The following is a 15,743-nucleotide window of genomic DNA, read 5'->3' as shown; positions in this document are numbered from 1 at the left end:
GGAAAGAGAAAGGGAAGGTTTTACGCATAAGGTAAGCTTTACGGATAGGAAAAGGAAAAAGAAATACTTATTCTTCTTAATGTCAGGACAAACCTGCTAGGGTAAAAAGATGCCAGGCGAAGTAACTGCAAAATCTACCCAGAAAAAGTCTCAGAACCACAGCTTGAAGACTGTATAAATTAGGATATTCATTTAGGTGAGGCTGACAACCCCATATATAAGCAACAGTCTGTGTGCATCTGCCTGAAGATGAATGGAGAAGGGCAGAGCCAAATCCACTGCAAAACAGCAGAATTAAGGATTATTAAGAATTAGCTCCATTGCAATTTTGCATCAAAACAAAAAAAATACTGATTTTCAGCAAGAATGAAATGGAACAGAACACAGGTTCTACTGAAGTTCCAAAGAAATCATCTTTTAAATCGGACTAAAACCAGAGGTAAATGCAAGCTGAAATGGACCACAATGACAAAAGGGTGTGTTAATAAAGTAAAAGCTTCTCATGTAAGGAGAAATGAGATACTGTGTTTTCTCTAAAAATTTAGGAGCTATACAGATCTCCTTGTCAAACAATCAGACCTATTATCCCAACGACCCATGGACAAATCAGCAGAAAGACTTCTATTGTTAGGCTATTTCAGATGCTTAGGTGCACATTGAAAAACTCATAGATATTCCCCACCTTGACACTAGTATACAGCTAATTAAAATTGCATTATACCATCAAAGGTCTGGATTAGGAATTTCAACAAGCTGAAGCAATCCATGCTACTTCACTATTCAGCCAAATAGGTTGACTTGGACCAACCAAGAACATAGTTACACTAAAATTGTAATTACATATTACATTTCATAGGCAGATGGAAGTATGCTGCCTTTAGGACTCCATACAAAGAAGGGCATTGGCTTGTAATACGGTCCTTATACAAATCATACAAGTAGTAGACTAAAATTATTTTAGTTAGCTTCTGTCTAATTTGTGACTTCTTGATTCAATATTTCAGAATATAGTTCACGAGAGGGGAAAAAACCTGTAGACACAAACTGGAATGCAGAATTAGTAAAAACACATGGCATGTATTTAGGAGTCCTGAACATACAACTACGAAATACTAAAGGAAAGTGGGTGACCAAAGCTGGGGATTGTGAAAAAGGAAGTGGATCTCCACATGCACACACTGAGAGCATATAAACCCCACAAAATTCATCTGAAGAAGAATGAGGTAAACTGACCATCTTTACAAGATAATACACTTCATAAAAGATGTCTGATGCTTTTTTACAAAGATGAAGGCCAAGAAACAACCTAATAAAACTTACGATAAATCTCTATATCTTACCTGATTTTTTGTCGTAAGTTAAATACAATGGTGCTCTCTTTCAGCATTTTTACACTACAGAAGCAAACAGCTCTAACCCGTATCATCAACTCATGACTGAACAGCATCAGGCAAAAAAAATTTTTCTCCAAGTGAATGTTTACATGAAGTAAATATTAAGCTGATCAGCCTTGCCACAACTTAGCTGCCCTGACATACAGAAAACTTCACATTTGGTGAATGTTAAAAAGAATTGAGGTGCCTTGAAGATTCAGGTATCTTTAGTCCTAGGAGGGAGGGCAAGCAGTGGGTGTTTTTCAGGATTCCAGCATTAGGCTCAAATGCCCAAATTCTGCCTCACTTATATTTTGACCTTTCAGTCCTGTTTCTGAATCTGACCCTTGCTTCCAAAGTTGCCAAGGTTTTAGTCAACAATTTGTCCACTACTGTTCATTTAATCGCTTGTTGCTCCTGGCAATATTAATTTGACAGACACCGATTTCTTTAACAAAGAATGAACCCACAGGAAAATCCCCAAATCAGTCTAGACATTTTGCCTCGAAGGACTTGCCTGACCTATGCCAAAATACTACTAAACTGCTACAGCTGACTCCACTTCCCTGCTACAGAGGATACTAAAATGCTTCACACATGTTTGAAGAAGAATCCCAGTAATGTTGTGCCCTTTCAAAAAGCACTTTAGAAGTTTACAAAATCCACATGGAATACACTCCCTATTATTTACATACAGAGAAGACAATACTTTGAGCAAATACTTCTACAAAGGGCCTAACAACAGCCAACTTCCTTTCATACTCTGGCAAAATCTTCCCTGAATGTTCTCAGAGGTTTATTAGACATGAAAAATTTTGGGATTTCCTTTTCTCCTACTGAGGACCAGGTTGGACAGTTTGCAGAATATCTCTTCTCCCCATCTCAACCCCATCTGCAGACATCTTGTAATGATTTTTTGGGGGAGCTGGAAGAACATCTGCCTCCCAGAGTTTAGCATCAAAGTATTTGCATGATTTTCCCTGACACACTAGTATTTTGTATCTTGTCATTACTATGCTTATATATAGCAGCTCTCTCCTATGCAGGCAGACGCTTTAACATCCCACAAGTAAATGTGACTGCTCATTATCCAAGAAGTGGGTAATGTTGGCTATTATTAACAGATGTACTAATTCAGTGTAGTCCCCAAAACTACTTATCTTTACCTAGTTTCTACACAGATTACATAGAATCCCTAAGGTCAGTCTGCTCCATGTCGGTATCTGTAAGGAGGTTATATACATGAATTAGAGAAACATCTCTAAACATACTGAAGCTCATCTTCCTTCAATGAATACTCCTGCTTCTGGATCCTTTTTTTTTTATTATTTCAGCTTTGTTCTGAATAGCTTAACATAAACTTCCAAAATTTACAAAAGGTCTATCAATAGATAATTAAACTAATTACACATGCAATACAAACACCCCCCGAAATGGTGTAGCTTTTGTGGCAAATTGGCCTGTCCCAGGCACAGAAGATCTTGAGGCTGAGGGTAAAACAATTTATGAAAGATTACCAGGAAAAAACTGTGTATCTATTTTTATTTTTTTTTAAGATTGTTATTAACCTATCACTCTAAATAGTGATCAGACTTTGCCAAGCCATCCATATGTGAATGATTCCTGCAGAATAGCCTTCTAACATGTCCCAGCCTTTCTTCAGCTGTGTGTAGTTCTTCCCTCTTACAAGGTTCTCAGCTTCTGCAGACTGGTCACACTGGTGAACAATTCTATTGTATTCCCAGCATCCATGCTTACAACTCTCTAACCATCGTATCATCTCCCCTGGGCTTTTTGTTTACATCTCCGACATAGAAGCTAGGCAGGACCTTCTACATACCACTCCTCTACTGCTTCCATTTTCTCTGCCAGATCAGGAAAGCCAAAGCTTTTTAATTGTTCCTGCTACCTTCCTTCCTTTGGCAGACGCATTTCAAATACATAATGCTTTGTTAAGTTTGGGTATTTCAGCCTTTGCATATTGTGCTTGTGTTACTTTGTACACTAATGTGACATGACACAACAAGATGCTTTGTGTTAAAGACGAAAGATCTCCTAGAGCTCTGCATTTCACAATATGTCAGAAACAGGTATTACAGAAATCAGTCTCAACCTACTCTGATTAAAGGAAAAATGTAGTCTACCTGACTTCCTGATACTCTTAATTCCTTAAAAGATACTGCTCCAGGGGAACATTTGACTTCTAGTAAGTGAAATCTTCCCCCCACCCTCCTCTTCCCAGGCTTACAGGACTATACTTTGCATTTGCTCCTATTTAAATTAAAAACCTGTACAGAAACATGAAACTATCTTAAGCAAAAACAAACAAGTCAGGTCTAAAGAATTTATCCCTTATTTGCTATGTTTGGATAGAGTGGATTTGCAATTAACACTTAAACTTTTCTGATTTCCCTTAGGGCTGGTATGTATAGAAGAGGAACATGTGTTTCCTAAGATCAAGATTTTAATTCTTATTAACTTAAAAAAAAAAGAAAGAAAAAAAATTTACTGGCTGGCTTTGTCCCAGATAGGTAGAACTGAACTAAATCATAGGTTCTGCAATTTTGCAACTTTTCGACTGGATTTACTAGTTAGAGACTTCCATTTTTTATTTTAAAAAGTTTAACTTGTTCACTACTAATATTTACTGAAGGTTACTGGTATGGTTCATTACATAGTACAGGAAACAAGAACTCACAAGTTAGGACATACTAGAACTAAAAGCACTGATGAAATACTATGTTTACCCCTTTAACATATTTATATGTCCTTTTACCCAACATCTCAAGGAAAACCCCTGATAAGGTAAAGCCTGCTGTCTGCAAGATTCCACACACATTACAAATACAGTTCTTTCTCCCCTTGCAATTGTTTGCATCTGTTACTTGTCTACCTTGTGTCAAGCATGCATCATACAAATAAAAGCTAGAACTTTTCTAAATTTTATAAATTTAATAAATTGAAAGGCATGAAATCAGTGCTGTACTTCATAAGAATAGGGGTGAGGAGGCATATATGAGTGACACAGTAACACTCACAGGCATATGTAAGGAGGCCCTTTCTCACCTCAGGACCATCCCAATAAAAATTAAGTTTCTGACAACTGGAAGAAGGGTAATATAACCCCCATTTTCAAGAAGAGGAAAATGGAAGACCCAGGGAACTACAGACCAGTCAGTCTCACTTCTGTGCCTCACAAACTGTTGGAGCAGATTCTCCTGGAAAGCATGCTAAGGCACGTGAAAAACAATGAGGTGGCTGGTGACAGCCAGCATGGTTTCACTAAGGGGAAATCCTGCCTGACCAATCTGGTGGCCTTCTATAATGGGGCTACAGAACTGAGGGACAGCGGCAGAGCAGTTGACATCATCTACCTGGACTTGTGCAAAGCGTTCGACACTGTCCCACACGACATCCTTGTCTCTAAATTGGAGAGACATCAATTTGATAGATGGACCACTCAGTGGATAAAGAACTGGCTGGATGGCTGCACACAGAATGTTGCATCCAGTGGCTCAGTGTCCAGCTGAAGACTGGTAACACATGGTGCCCCTAAGGGGTTGGTGCTGGGACTGATCCTGTTCAACATTTTTGTCTGCGACATGGACTGTAGCAATAGGACAAGAGGTAATGGCTTTAAACTTAAACAGGGGAAGTTCAGGTTAGATATAAGGAAGAAGTTCTTTACAGTGAGGGTGGTGAGGCACTGGAACAGGTTGCCTAAAGAAGTTGTGAATGCTCCATCCTTGGCAGTGTTCAAGGCCAGGCTGGACAGAGCCTTGGGCAACATGGTCTAGTGTGAGGCATCCCTGCCCATGGGAGAGGGGCTGGAACTAGATGATCTCAAGATCCTTTCCAACTCAAACCATTCTACAATTCTAAATTCCAAAGTCCTACTACAAAGCAAAGGCATCACAATATTTCACTGAAACAGAACAAAAAAGCTGTTTTCCCATGCTTCATAGAACCATCTGAACACAGGCTTGCAACAGAAAACCTTAAGCAGTGTAACACACAAGGGTAGAAGCCTGTTATCTGCCAAAATTCCATAATGCCTATGCATTTATTATAGCTAAGTGCTCTATCTAATGACACATAAGTCAGAGTAGTGAGGCCTTTTAAGATCAAGACACCACTTTTGCTCCACTGACTGTTGTGGGCTCTGAACAGTTGCTTAATTTCAATATTGACTTTAAATAATTTCAAGTCTGGCTTATACGATGTCCAATAGAGGGGCCAAGAGAGTTAAAAGTAAAATGTAGAACAATGTTACAGAAACTTTCTAAAAATGTTAAAATCAGTATCACCATTCTGGAGTGGAAGAGTAACTATTTCCTGAACAGTGTTCTTCTGACCCTGCTGCACTGGAGCAACTATCATTTGAGGTAGAATACTGAAACCTTTCCCTTCCCTTCTGCACCTCCACTTACCTGCTGCATCACAAGACGGCAGACACATATTCCAAGAAACAACAAGGGTTCTCAAGCTGCTTGCACTCCCCCAACAAAAAAGTAAAAATATGGGACATCTGAATGGCCTTTCTTGGTTTTTACCTCTCAAGCACATACACACACATACGAAAAAAGTTGCTTCCACCACTAATAGTTGATGTTAAAATTGATGTTTACTGAAAAAGTCTGATATTTTTTAAGAAGTATTTTTATAAATCTATAGTATTGTGTCAGCGTGGTTAAGAAACATTATTCAAAATTAACCATCAGAAGACCTAGCAGTATCCAATAACTCACCAACATTTTTTGGGTTGGTGTGTAAAAATCATTACCACCATTTCTGAATTAAGCAAGAAACAAAAAAGTTTTCTAAGGAAATTACTTATAATTTGATAAAGATTGTTCAAAACCATTTTTAGATATTTTAGTGGTGTTAATAGCTTAATACCTTCTAGTTCTAAATACATTCAAACCAGCAATAAACGGAGGAGCACTAGTCTGCTCTGCCCAAATTGGTACCAGACAAGAGCAAAAAAGACTACAGATGGCAAACCTGTAAAGATAAGAAAATTGACCTTGAATTGAATGTTCCACCTTAGTGGCCAAGATACTCAGAGATCTTACATTCATGAAAAATAACATATCCGGAAGTAAACTTTCTAAATCTACCTACTCATATCAGATGATGCATCTGATGCATTAAATAGAGACAGAGTTTAAAAGCAGTATTCCACATTATCCACAATGTAACCGAAAAGCCTATGTTACTTGAAGAGATAATTCAAATAGAGAGCTTTTTTTGAGGACTGATGTTTTACTGTTGTTTTTTCTCCACACTGTTGTTGCATAAAGGTCACAACTGTGAAAAACACACAGGAGCAGGATCATGATCCCATGCCAAGACAGCTAAAATTAATTCCATTCCCAGCTTTGTGAATGACTTGCAAATTGAGTAACAAAATTACTTTATCTTTTTCTGTTCATCTGTATAATGATACTTACTTACTTCACTAGGTTGTCATGGAAACTAATTATGGGTATGTTAATATTTAGGAAGCATCATATATCCATTCCCACAAAAATCTGTCCTACAGTAGCTTGACTAAATTTTTCAGGACAACAATTATCTATCCTTTTTTTTTGTTTGTACTGTTCCCAGAACAATAGGGTCTTAATCCTTGACTTGGAGAGCTAGACACCATTGAAACATAAATAATTAACAAACAATAATGAGTTGAGAGGTTTAGTGAAGTGTTATCCTTCCCAGAGCTCTAAGGCACAGAACATTTAAATGACCAGGATTTGGCCAATGCAAAGGGAACTGGGGACAAGGAACCATAGCCCTGGTTGCTTGCTAACAACTTTGGTGGCTTGTTCTTGAAAGAGCAGAGATACAAAAAAGACAACTGATGGAATGCATATGTGAGAAGAGAACACTATTCAGACAGCATAGGGACTGAAAATATAGTTGCCTTTTGAGCAAGGCATTCAGTGCAAAAGCTTTTCATGTGTTTGCCAGCTCCACTGTATTTGCAAACTAGGAGCAAACACAGCAGGAAAAAATAGGGGTTTGTTTGGGGATTTGTGTTTTGTTGGGTTTTTCTTTTTTGAGAAACAACATAAACATGCAATTTGCAAAAGAGATACACCTCAAAAAGAAAGGAACAGTTGTATAACCAACAGTAGCTGTTGTCTCTTGAGATGTGTTCTATGTACATATATGCTGCCTTTATCATTAGTATGCCCACTAAATTGAAGCTGAAGTCTCACTTTCTAAGTGACTGTATCAGCTGCGTGTTATTGTATACACTAAGAACATCCCCCCTGCTTCCCATCAAAAGTAAAAAGGTTGGAGCTAGTCCAACCACTTGAGTAGCTCTTCATCTTGGACAGCACTTCATCTTCAGCATCTAAGGATAGCTTCAAGTATCAAGCATAAAGGGTATGACATGGAATTCATGCCAAAATTTCTAAGTAAAACAAGTACTGAACATTAAGCAACTGTTTTTTCTTCATTGCTTGTCCACACCATTTATTCTGCTTTGGTGACTTCTAAGCTACATACTCTCTGAAGGTGGGTATCAGTAATTTGGGCTTGTTTACTCTAGAAATGAAAGACCTACGGGAAGCATGACTGTCATCAGCACTGGAGTGAACAATAATTCTTGCAAGTGAAAAATGAAGAAACACTCTGCTTCCAGTCCGGCTGGAAGATACCTGGAGGACAGGCAATTTCCACAAGGTGATGAATGAAAAGGAAGTAGAATGCTGAGACCTGAGACGAAAGCCTGGAGTGTTTCCAGTAAACTGTGAATGCAGGGTGGGGCAAATGAAAGCAGTGTTCAAGAGGGATAAAAGCAAAACAGTTAGGGATTAATATACTACCAGCAATTTTTATTTTCTTAAACAAAGATGATGTTAAAGCAATATATTAGGAAAAAAATGAGAATTACAACAGATACTTCAGTAAATATTATTTTCAGCCAGTAATTAAAGTATGCACAATACACAAGCAACACAAACATCTACTTACCTATATGTATCAATATTATTGCAATATTTTAGACCAGACTGTATCTCATCATATTATTAATGTCATTATTAAACTGTGCATCCAAAACTCTTGATACTTGGTCAACAACACACACCTAACTTTAAACACATTAACCCACTCATTTAAGTAATGTATTTAATGAACAATAAAAATTAAAACAAATCTGTCTAACAGTTTAGACCCCCCCTCATCTCCTCTTGCTTTTGGCAGTTTGATATTAAAAAACTTGAAGACATTAAAATAGGAAACATTTTCATCAAAAGACTATAGAGAAGTAACATGCACACAGTTGTGATCTGAAATAGATGCTCAATCCCAATTTTTGAAAGAAGAGAAATAGTTACCGTTTTTTTTGTTTAAACTAAACTAAATGGAAAAAAGTCTTAGAAAGTCTCAAAGTCTTACCTGTTGGTAAGCTTCATAGATTATGTCAAACAAGAAGGCCTGAGGCATTTCACTCGCTCTGTACCTGGCACGTTCCAATGAGTGATCTAGGCAGCCATCTGCAGTGGAGGCAATAACAGTAGAAACCAGAGGACGAATTGCTCCTGCTGCCTGTGGAACAAAACACAGAGAGAGGCCTAAGTGTTGCTAATATTAAAGTCTATCAAGAGTGCTGCAGTCAAAAAAGGTAAAGGAGTTTCAAAATATATTTTCTACTTATCTTTTATATATCTCATAATGCATAAGTCATACTAAAGTCTGTATGAGACTTTTAACATGAATAAAGCAATGGAAGACTGTATAAGTAAGCACACAGAGAGGAACAACTAACAAAAAAAAAAAATCTTAACTCCTTCATAAACATCTACTGCAAATATAATTACAGATCTGAGTTCAGTTTTCAGACTTTCTTCTATATGCATATTAGGTGGTTTATGTGAGGACAGTTTTAGGCCTATTCAGATATGAAACAGCAGGAGACACACCTGAGAGATCTTGACAATCCACAATGTGTATAGATTTCACACTTTTCAATCTGGCTAAACAGCTCAGAAATCAGCAACAAAAAAAGTTTCAGAAAATTGAGCTTGTTCCTCCATGTAGAATTCACCCTGTGAAATACTGAGTAACAACACTTATCAGAGTATACTGGGAACACAATTCATACATTAGAAAGCATTCAATCTGCAGCAGCACTGTGCCCCAGAACAGATATTTAAATGCTTGTATTTCAGTTTTGGGTTTGCTTAGGTTTTAAACCAACTAAACATGTATCTTTCACCTTCTCATCAATATATAGTATTAAAGATCTCTGGCATCTCTGGAACAGAACTCTCCTAGCTGGTTTTAGTCATTTTGATACCAGAAAGTCACCCAGACATCATCAGTCACTTATCAAATGTTCACATGAACTTACATGAAGCTAAAAGCAATTGGGAAAAGAGCTGTCCATACAGTTAAGAAGAAAAGGATAAAATGTCAGAATATTGCTTATCAAGTCACAGGGTAAAAAGCATGCTCCATAACAATACCAACCACTGAGAATGACATCCTTAGACTATACAGTTTATTAGCAATTTTTAATGATAATAAAAAAGAATACACCTAGAAAACCACTCTCAATGGTGAATTCTGACACTTTTCACTGCAACCACAGATCATCGGATGTCTAGTGAGCTTTGACACAGTAAAAAATTAGGCCTCATCACATAAATGAAGAACACTGCCCTCATACATATGAGTCCTGTCCATTCTTACAAGATTTCTGACCTCAGATAAGCAGAGAGTGGCAGAATGAGACACCAAAAGTGAGCCCAAAGTCCTTTCTCTTCTGAGAGGAAAAAAGCTAGTTGTCTTCCCTCCTCCCCCTCACACTACTGAACAATAAAACAAAGAGGAATGCAGTCAGTGTGTTGAGCACTTTACGAGCTCTAAATTACAGCTTCTTAATTAATTCTTTTGCAGAATGAGGACAAAGATGTGAACCAATATCTCATGCCCGAAGAGTTCTGATATGCATGAACTACTGGGGCAGGGTGAAGGGAGAAAAAAAATATTCAAAAGATTCATATGATGATAAATATCTGAACCACTTTCTCAAAATCTGAATAGCACTTTTTCTTTCTAATACATAGGAAGAGCTATCTATACAAAATACTACATAAAGTAAAACACTATCATCCAAAGGCACAACATGGTATAGAAAGATCAGCAAGAGCTATGAAATCACAGAACTGTCTGTAAAGGATCTTGAGAAGTCATCCAGTTCATCCTTCTGTCCAAGGCTGGATTAATTTTACTTCTGCAATAGAAAAGACAAACTGACAAAACTAAACACCACTATAATGTTAGCAATACATCCATGTATTAAACTAAACACCACTATAATGTTAGCAATACATCCATGTATTAAATGAGGAGTAAATTTAACAGATGTAATTTGAGAAAAAACAATACACAAGTAGAAGTAGAGTGATTAAATTACCTGCAACTTATCCTCTATTTCCTATGATTCCAGGACATGGATTATTACCTCCATGTCCCAGCTGATGGGCATTTGGACTACATTATTTTGCTCTGCTGTCATATTTTAATTGGTCACACAGAGAAAAAAAAGTTATAAAATTAGAAGGTCATGGGAAAAGAGAGAGAGCAGTGAGCTAGCCACAGCTTTTCTGTAATTAGTTAAATCTATTTGATTTTTTTTTTCTGAAGCACTTACCATTCCAGAAAACCAGCTAGCGAAAGAGGATTTCATAGGCTCATCCAATATTTTATTACAGTTTTTAACAATCATATCGTGTTACATTTTAACCATAAAACAGGCCAAAAGAATACAATGTGACTTGCGTAACCAAATCTCACAAGTGAAACATGCACTCTGAGGAACAAATAACCAAACTGCAATTCTAAATAAAATTGAAATACTCAAAATTACGTTCTTAAAAGAGCTCTGAAACACATTGTTTTCTTGACATCTGGTTTATTGCACAATAAAAATTCATAAATGTCTCTATCAGAATGTGACAATACTGAACCACATCTCCTGCTCTGCTGAGGCCTAGCTCTTCCAGAAAATTCAGAAAGATCCAATTTCTAATAACTCCAAACATGTCATTTTTTTAAGCACCCAATGAACTTCTCAAGTAATTGAAAGCTTCATGGCACCTAAAATTTAACAAATTGCATTTTCAAACAACCACAGTTTTTCTCTACACTACCCCAGAATCAAGTTCAGCATGTCAGGCTGAGAAGTTTCCACCGTCTTTCCTCCATTTTAATGAGAAATCACAAGCTGGGCACAAGAAGATGTCTTCTGCAGCACACCCACTTAAACTATACCTGTCACTGACTAAAAACATGAAGTTTAACATAAAGAATAAGATTTAAGGCTGACTTCTGATGATGCAAGGGAGAGAGAAATTCTAACTATGTATGCAGTAACAAGGTAACTAGCAGTCATTTGATTAAAAAAAAAAAAAAAAAAATCAGCTTTTATTCCAAAAAAGGACAACTCAGTCCTTGACTACTCTATGCAATAAAAGCAAAATGCAGAGCTCTAGTCCTTACTACAGCCAGGAAGTTTCTACTGCACAGAAAACCTTCATATGATGAGCAGCTGGGGTCCAAAAGCTGTGAACCCCTGAGCTACAGCATATTTACTAAGGTGCAGCACTGAGTTGAAATGTTAAAATCCTGTGACAAGATACAGAAATTGGTTGGTTGTTTTGCTCAGTACTGGCTCACCTTTCTGCAGGACCTTTCTCTGCCTCAGCACACACACACTGGGCAGAAAAGAGATTCAGAGCAGCCCTGCAGAGAAGGACTTGGGGGTGGTGGTTGATGAGAAACTCAACATGAGCAGGCAATGTGTGCTTGCAGCCCAGAAAGCCAACTGTATCCTGGGCTGCATCAAAAGAAGTGTGACCAGAAGGTCGAAGGAGGTGATCCTGCCCCTCTACTCTGCTCTCGTGAGACCCCACTCAGAGTATTGTGTCCAGTTCTGGTGTCCTCAACATAAAAAGGACATGGAGCTGTTGGAGCAAGTCCAGAGGAGGGCCAAGAGGGTGAGATAAAGGGCCTGGAGCACCTCCCTTATGAAGACAGGCTGAGGAAGTTGGGGCTGTTCAGCCTGGAGAAGAGAAGGCTGCCTGGAGACCTCATAGCAGCCTTCCAGTATCTGAAGGGGGCCTACAAGGATGTTGGGGAGGGACTCTTCATTAGGGACTGTAGTGGTAGCATAAGGGGTAATGGCTTTAAACTTAAACAGGGGAAGTTTAGATTAGATATAAGGAAGAAGTTCTTCACAGTGAGGGTGGTGAGGCACTGGAATGGGTTGCCCAAGGAAGCTGTGAATGCTCCATCCCTGGTGGTGTTCAAAGCCAGGTTGGACAGAGCCTTGGGCGACATAGTTTAGTGTGAGGTGTCCCTGACTGTGGCAGGGGGGTTGGAACTAGATGATCTTAAGGTCCTTTCCAACCCTAACTATTCTATGGGCTCCCTCAACCAGATGATGTGACCCAACACAGGGCTGAGTTTACCGCCTAATGCGACTTTCAGTCTGGGTGAAACTGGAATCAAGCAAAGGAAAATCTTGGCCTGTGTATGCCCTGCATTGTTTTTGTATGGGACAAGACAGCTGAGTCCCTAACACAGGAAACCTTGTGTCTGCAGTACTTCTGCCAACTTTTTGTAGCTGGCATATGCTGACACAGCTGCCAAACCCAAGTTGGCGTACACAGACCTCACCACACGTGCTTCTGCTTCCAAACTTGGCTCACAGGTATCTTCATTCATGGTGTAAACATAATATTTGGCATGTAAAAACAGAAGAATTGAGCTGTGAATTTTGTTCTCATATACAGGCCAAAGAAAGGAACAGCTTAAGATGTATAGCTCATTCTGTGGTATTCCCTTCTGGTTAACACAAGCATCCTCCCTACTCAGCACAAAGCCTTTTCTGAATCCCATTCCTAGCAGTCTTGCAATGAACTGAACAGGGAACTTAGGTACTTAAGACAGGGCTACATTACATGTTTAGGACAACATAGGGCAACTAATACAGTAAGGTACTACTGTATCTAATGGGCTTTTGCCCCTGATGACTGTGGGGTATAAGTGAAGAACACAATCATCCAGCTAGTCTACCTCTAATCAGTTACAACATCAAATATTTTATTCTTTGCAAGGAACTTCCATGTTATTTTTCTGGTTATAAATCAGTAACAAACATCTATTTCCATATTAGTAAAGAGAATATATACTGAGTATCAAGTATATGAATTTTATTTGTTCTAATTTGAGAAGCTTTGACTTGCTATTTATGTCAGGAATGTACAGGTATTTGGCCCGGGGTCTCAGGTAAGAAGTTCAGACATGAATTAAAAAAAAAAAAAAAAAAAAACCAATCAAAGAAAAATCTGTCCTCATGTAAAATCATAAGTTCTTGTTACTGTCACTACTGTCATCACAGTTTTACAGACTTTTTTTTTTTTTTTTTTTACACTTTGAATTAGCCCACTCAAAATACAAATCCCGTGAGTCTAAAGCAAGTGTCTGGGTCTTACACTAGCATTTCCCTGCTCAGAGCACTCATCTTCCACCATCTGGCCCAGATCTCAAGTAGATCTGCTTTCAAAATCATACACAAAATGCATTATACACCCTTTCTGAATGTGAAATAGATAGTTAATGGATAGTTAAACTGAATTTCTTCCAATGTCCACTTCACAGCCTTCAAGCCACTCCACTTCAAAGACAGTCAGTCTCTAGATTTTTGGTGAACCTGGCATGCCAGAAAATGCATACACTTTTTTCACCCCATTTTTGCATATTTTGTTAAATAAAGTATCAAAATACCTGTGCACAAGCTCTTAAAATAGACTTTCATAGCACAACAGACACTGAAACAGATATTGCTAACTTGTCATCCTTCTTTTGCAGACAAAATATTGGAATAAACTCCATCCTTTTAGTTTAACATTTCCTTAAAACAACCCTAAAACGTCCTGAGAATGCAGAATTCCAGCAGCTTCAGTGGAAACGACAGACTGGTATCTCTGAGAAGCAAGTTCATCCATCCATCTGCTGGAAACCAAACCAACCTCTAGACACTTTTAGAAACAATAGGTTTCTTTTATAATCCATTTTAAACAGCACCAATAAAAAACATTTACAAACAGGTTCTAGATTTTGTATTAAGTTTTTTGCACAACTGCCTAGAGCATAGCATACATAGATTTAAAGATTCAGTGGTGACTGAAAAAAAGTTAGAGAATGAAGTTCATCATGCAGATCAGTATAACAGGGTATCATAAGTATTTTCAGTAGAATTTCTACTATTTCAGTAGAGTCAAGGCACACTAATCCACCTTTCCACTAAACAGTACTCATTTTTCCACTAGAAAGTTCTCATTTTATCATACTTCTGTTCTGACGAGAAATTGCTCAGATGCATGTATACAGTGAATATGTAACCGGGGTGTGTTTTAAGATCAGACAACACAGTCAGTTCACGTGAGTAAAACCCAAGCTGTGTTGATGACACCTTTTATTACAAAATTAAGTATGAATGTTTAGACCACAGAAGCCTACACGCAACATGGAAACCTGGCTAACACAATGCAGTATAGCTTATTTTTACTGAATATTCATTAAAACTGAAAATTCTCATTTTATTAAAAAAAAAAAAAAAAAAAAAAGCAAGCAAAAAAAAAAAACCCACCCACAACAAAAAAACAGGACCCATTAAAATTTCCAAAGGATTGTGGGGGAGATAGAGCTTATATCACAAACAAGAAACCTTGTTACCCAGGTTACAAATACCTCCAACACACAGTTATTCAGCTGAGACCAACACTCCACATCTGTAACACAACCTACCAAGAACAAGTTATCAAATAGCCAGAGGCTCCAAAAGAACATGTAAACCAACACACCCACATCTCTGATCCAGTCATTTCTGGTAGCCAAAGTTGAAACAGAACAATGCTAAGTAGCTGCAAAGAACAAAATGTTGAATTACATGGACTAGGAAGAGACAAAAATTGCAGTGGCACAAACTCTTTACAAAAAATACAACTACAATTCCTTTTGTTTCACAGCAGTGTGGTAACAAGCTCAGACAACCACAGATCCTGCAGGCTGGCACACTAGGAGAGAAAAAAAAAAAAAAAAAAGCATGCTATGTCTTTGGCACACCCTTGTCCCCAGTAGGCCCCAAGTACTAACGCAGACCCACAAAGTTCACTTACATGGCCCATTTGCAGCCCTGAACTTTGAGTGAGTGGGAATCACAGTCTAAACCTTAGAAAGTCCAGTCCTAAATGAGCATTTCCCATACCCCTAGCATGACTCCCTTCTACTTTTTAATTATACCAACAATACTTTTCTTCTCCATTAATAGCTTCTATCTCCCCTGAG

The 15,743-nt window shown here is 38.0% G+C and overlaps 1 protein-coding gene across 1 annotated transcript in view; it reads right to left on the bottom strand.

Annotated features, from left to right (window-relative positions):
• LOC104410243 (isoprenoid synthase domain-containing protein-like) overlaps nucleotides 1-15,743 on the bottom strand; it is a gene marked incomplete at its 3' end in the record, with an annotated part of 34,469 nt that overhangs the window by 7,768 nt on the left and 10,958 nt on the right. Inside the window, exon 2 of the mRNA XM_010020354.1 lies at nucleotides 8,784-8,933. Within this exon, the coding sequence (XP_010018656.1) occupies nucleotides 8,784-8,933 (150 nt within the window). The remainder of the gene's footprint in view (nucleotides 1-8,783; nucleotides 8,934-15,743) is intronic.

The sequence above is a fragment of the Nestor notabilis genome, unplaced genomic scaffold, assembly GCF_000696875.1.
Source record: "Nestor notabilis isolate BGI_N333 unplaced genomic scaffold, ASM69687v1 scaffold6248, whole genome shotgun sequence".
In the NCBI taxonomy this organism is placed as follows: domain Eukaryota; kingdom Metazoa; phylum Chordata; class Aves; order Psittaciformes; family Psittacidae; genus Nestor; species Nestor notabilis.
The sequence above is the reverse complement of the archived record's forward strand: the minus strand, read 5'-3'. Positions and strand labels throughout refer to the sequence as shown.